At 47.5% G+C, this 3,620-nt stretch overlaps 1 protein-coding gene across 1 annotated transcript; it reads right to left on the reverse strand.

The window, feature by feature from the left end:
• Positions 1 to 1,323: 1,323 nt before the first annotated feature.
• On the reverse strand, positions 1,324 to 3,315 carry UQCR10 (ubiquinol-cytochrome c reductase, complex III subunit X). The gene is made up of 2 exons (XM_079942464.1): positions 3,120 to 3,315; positions 1,324 to 1,585 (listed from the first exon to the last, which is right to left on the reverse strand). The coding sequence occupies exons 1-2, from the start codon at positions 3,267 to 3,269 to the stop codon at positions 1,541 to 1,543; spliced, it is 195 nt and encodes a 64-aa protein (XP_079798590.1). The 5' UTR covers positions 3,270 to 3,315; the 3' UTR covers positions 1,324 to 1,540.
• Positions 3,316 to 3,620: the final 305 nt, after the last annotated feature.

Here is a 3,620-nt window from a genome sequence, read left to right on the forward strand (position 1 = left end):
CCCTAGTTCCAAATAAGGTCACATTCTGAGGTTCTGGGTGGAAAATATTCAATCCCCTAAAATAAGTAAAACAGGGATTATTTTAATGTTGGCTCTTATTGAAAGGAAATACACATACAAACAACCTCAACAGCCCAGAAATGCTGATGATAAATAACGGGGCGTCTTTTTTTTTTTTTGGCTGGGCCACAATGCATGCAGGATCTTCCCCGACCAGGGATCGAACCTGCACCCCCTGCAGTGGGAGCACGGAGCCTTAACCACTGGACCACCAGGGAAGTCCAGTAAAGGGCATCTTAATGTAGAATGGCTTAGGAATACGCTTGCTGCTTGGGCTGAATGTGCCCTCAGACAAGTGATCAACTAAACTCATTCTAACTCTGCTGCCCTGAGCTCGTCATCAGGTGCTCAAGAATAATGTAGAATAACTCTTCGAGAATGCTCCCTGCTTTATTGTTTTTCACCAGCACATTGCCCTCAAATCGTTGGGAACAGTGTAAAGTAAGTGGCAATCTTCAACCCCCAGAGTGTTCCTCTATTAATGCTGAAATCATTCTTAGAATCAGTCTTAGAATGAACCTCTACTTTGGTTCAGGTTTTGATTTGGCCCCCAGAGCTGTACTACCTTTAGCAGGTCATGATTTCTCGAGGGCCTGACTTCATCTTCATTAAGATATGCCTCAGGTAGGGCAAACTGGGCAATTCCTAGGTTCTCTCCTACCCCTGTGTTTCCCGACCTGACTCTTCCCCATTAGTTGATGGTGGTTGATCCAGCTCTGGCCCAATCATGCCAAGCTCCAGGTGAAATATGGCAGACAGGTGAGTCACTCATCTTCCCAGGCCAGTTACCAAACAGAACTGCTCTTCTCCTGTTCAGCACATCCCAGTGCTCTCCATGGCTGCTCCCAGCCATGCTGCATGTTTTCCAACGTCCCTTACAGCCATCAGAAGATGAGCGGTGGCCCAGAGAGGTACGCCAGCTTACCCAAAGATATTCAGCAAGTTAAAGGCAGAATGGAGACTAAACCTTCAGGCCATGGTTTGTTCCCCCGCTGGATCCACAGAGCTTCCCTAGGGCCAAGCCAGTTAGCTATCCTCTGCCTGACTTAAGAATGGAGTTATTGGTTTAGAAGCCAAAGCTGAAGATAACATCACCAACTCTACCTCATGGTTTGAAAACTACAATTCTTCTTTGGAAGTTAATGGGAAACCCAAAATAATGGAATCTGCCCTTCAGATATTCGCAGAGGACTTTGAAGTGGTGTCAAATAACTGTTAAGTGAAGATCAGGTAGTTAAAAAGCACCCCATGCAGAAGCAGGTCTCAAGGACAATTTACATTTATTTGTTGATGACTGACTAAACATACTTCAAACATAGCAGAAGTTAAAGAGTGTCAGGTGACGTCATCTCATGCCAACAGCTAAAGGTGGCCCGTGTAGAGTGACATGAGCTTCATCTTCAAGCTGAGGCCCTGACTCTGGGCAAACAGCTGGTGGGTGGACCTGGTCCTTCTGGCCTGGATTGGGGCCTCCAAGGAGCTACGCCTTGTTCTCATACTTGTGCTTGATGTGTTTCCATAGCTTCTGCATTTTAAAGACAAGAACCACAAACTTAGTTTTGCCTCTCACATTTTATAACTCCTCCCACTGCCCTGGTCTCTAAAACAAACCTGAGAGAAACATGTAGCACATGCTGACAGTTTGCAGTGGGCAAACTGGAAGCAGTACTAGGCTTGATGTACATTCCTAACATTTACAGGATGCTCTGATGCTCTCAATCAGTGTGTGAAGTAAGTGGGAAGGCATGATCTCACTTTACAGGAAACAGGTAGAGAGACTGAGGGACCTACCCCCTGAGCATACAATTATTAAGGAACAGAGGCTGGAAAATGTCTCATTTTTCAACTCCCAGGTATTACTCAAGAGGTCCTAAGTGCATGGTCCCCAAATACTTCACATTGAGCCATTTTAAAAATTTCCTCAGACCTATGATCATTGGGTGAGGAACTAGCTGTATTCTCATTCCTAAAAGCAACAAAGATGGGTGGGTTATGACAACATCCTGAGATGCCTTCCCCACACATTGGAAACAGCCAGAGGAACTGCTTGAAAATGAACAGTAGCAGCACTTTCATAAGGGCAGAAAGTTGACCTGGCCACAGGCAGTACATCAGTGGACAGAGCCTGCCTGGGCTGTAGGGCCAGACCCCTTCAAGTTAAAAACAGAGTGAGTGGTGGCACAGGCCTTATTTGTCCAAGACCTTCCCCAGTATGAGCCAAAATTTAACGATAGAAAGCAGGCAAGGCATCCAGCACAGTGCCTGGCACACAGTGAGTCTAAAAAGTGTTGTTATGCTCTATCTTATGCTTCCACTTTCTCGTGAGGAATGTAACAAATGACATTTTTTGGGAGTACCACTTACCAGGTACTGTGGCACCTTGCCTGCATCTCATATAATCCTCACAATAATTCCCTGAGATAGTTGCTATTATTATCATTTCTATTCCACAGATAAAAGTGAAGCTCAGACAGGTTAAGAAACTCGCCCACCTTAACGCCACAGTTATTAATTGATAAGGCCCAGTATTCCCATCCAGGGCTCTCTGATTTCATACCCACCCTACTCTTAACCATTATTAATACCACCGCTGACAGCATGGAAAGACTTTGGAACTGAAAAGTGCTATCTGAAAAGGCCAGCCACGGTATCTAAAGAGTTGTTCTTTTCACGACCGTCGCCCGCTCAAATCTGCCCTTGAAACCTTCAGACGAGATAGGGGGTCCCGGGTCCAGCCCTGACTTGCCTCTAACTCCCTGGTGATGTAGCCCTAACAAGTCCTTTGCTCTCACTAGGTTAGTCTTCGCTTCTGCAAATGGACAAGTGGGTGTATGGGGCGGAAGACAGCAATACTTAAAACCCCTGCAAAGTGGGATCTATTGACCCCGTTTAACGTTTTAGGATTCACACCGGGCGGAGCGGACAGACGGCAGTCTGCAGACAGAAGACACCCAGGGATCCCCCCCCTCCTCGTAAAGGTAGACTGAATCCCGCCCCACCCTCACTCTCACTGTCACCCCTCAGAGGGGCCCAAGGTCAGGATCGGCCCAGGCCCTCACCCCTTCGTTGATGTGTTCGTAGATCGCGTCCGCGCCTTGATCGAAGGCGCGCTCGAAGAACAGGGCGCCCACGGCTATGGTGAGGGCAAAGGTGGAGGTCCTGCGGAACAGCACGGAGTACAACCTCGCAACCAACGTCGGGCCCGCCATGTTTGTCCGCTGCCGAACTAGCGCCACCGCGCATGCACCGCGACCGAGCTTTCTCTCCAAAGGTCCTCAACTTGTAACGCTTTATGGGATTTGTAGTTCTTCTGGATCTCAGCGCTCGTCGTTTTGAACTATGGAAGTAACTGATGGCTTGCGCGTGATTCAAATCTCCTAAAATCCAGATCACGGCAGCCCAAATAGTTGGTAAAATGTATTACCGAATTTTTCTCCTCAATCATTTCTTGCTGATTGAATATTTTAAACTACAACACCCAGAAGCCCTCGCGCTTTCTCCGCTTCCTCCTGCACGGTCTCAGCTTTGATTCGCAAAGGTTTCTGGGAAGGGTGGACCGA

Source organism: Stenella coeruleoalba, assembly GCF_951394435.1.
Source record: "Stenella coeruleoalba genome assembly, chromosome: 14".
NCBI lineage: Eukaryota > Metazoa > Chordata > Mammalia > Artiodactyla > Delphinidae > Stenella > Stenella coeruleoalba.

What these genes read in the sequence shown, in the direction of transcription:
- UQCR10 (XM_079942464.1), bottom strand. Translation starts at nt 3,269, where the DNA reads ATGGCGGGCCCGACGTTGGTTGCGAGGTTGTACTCCGTGCTGTTCCGC. An exon ending in ACGAACACATCAACGAAGGG is followed by an intron (nt 1,586 to 3,119) that starts GTGAGGGCCTGG and finishes TTTAAAATGCAG; the next exon opens with AAGCTATGGAAACACATCAA.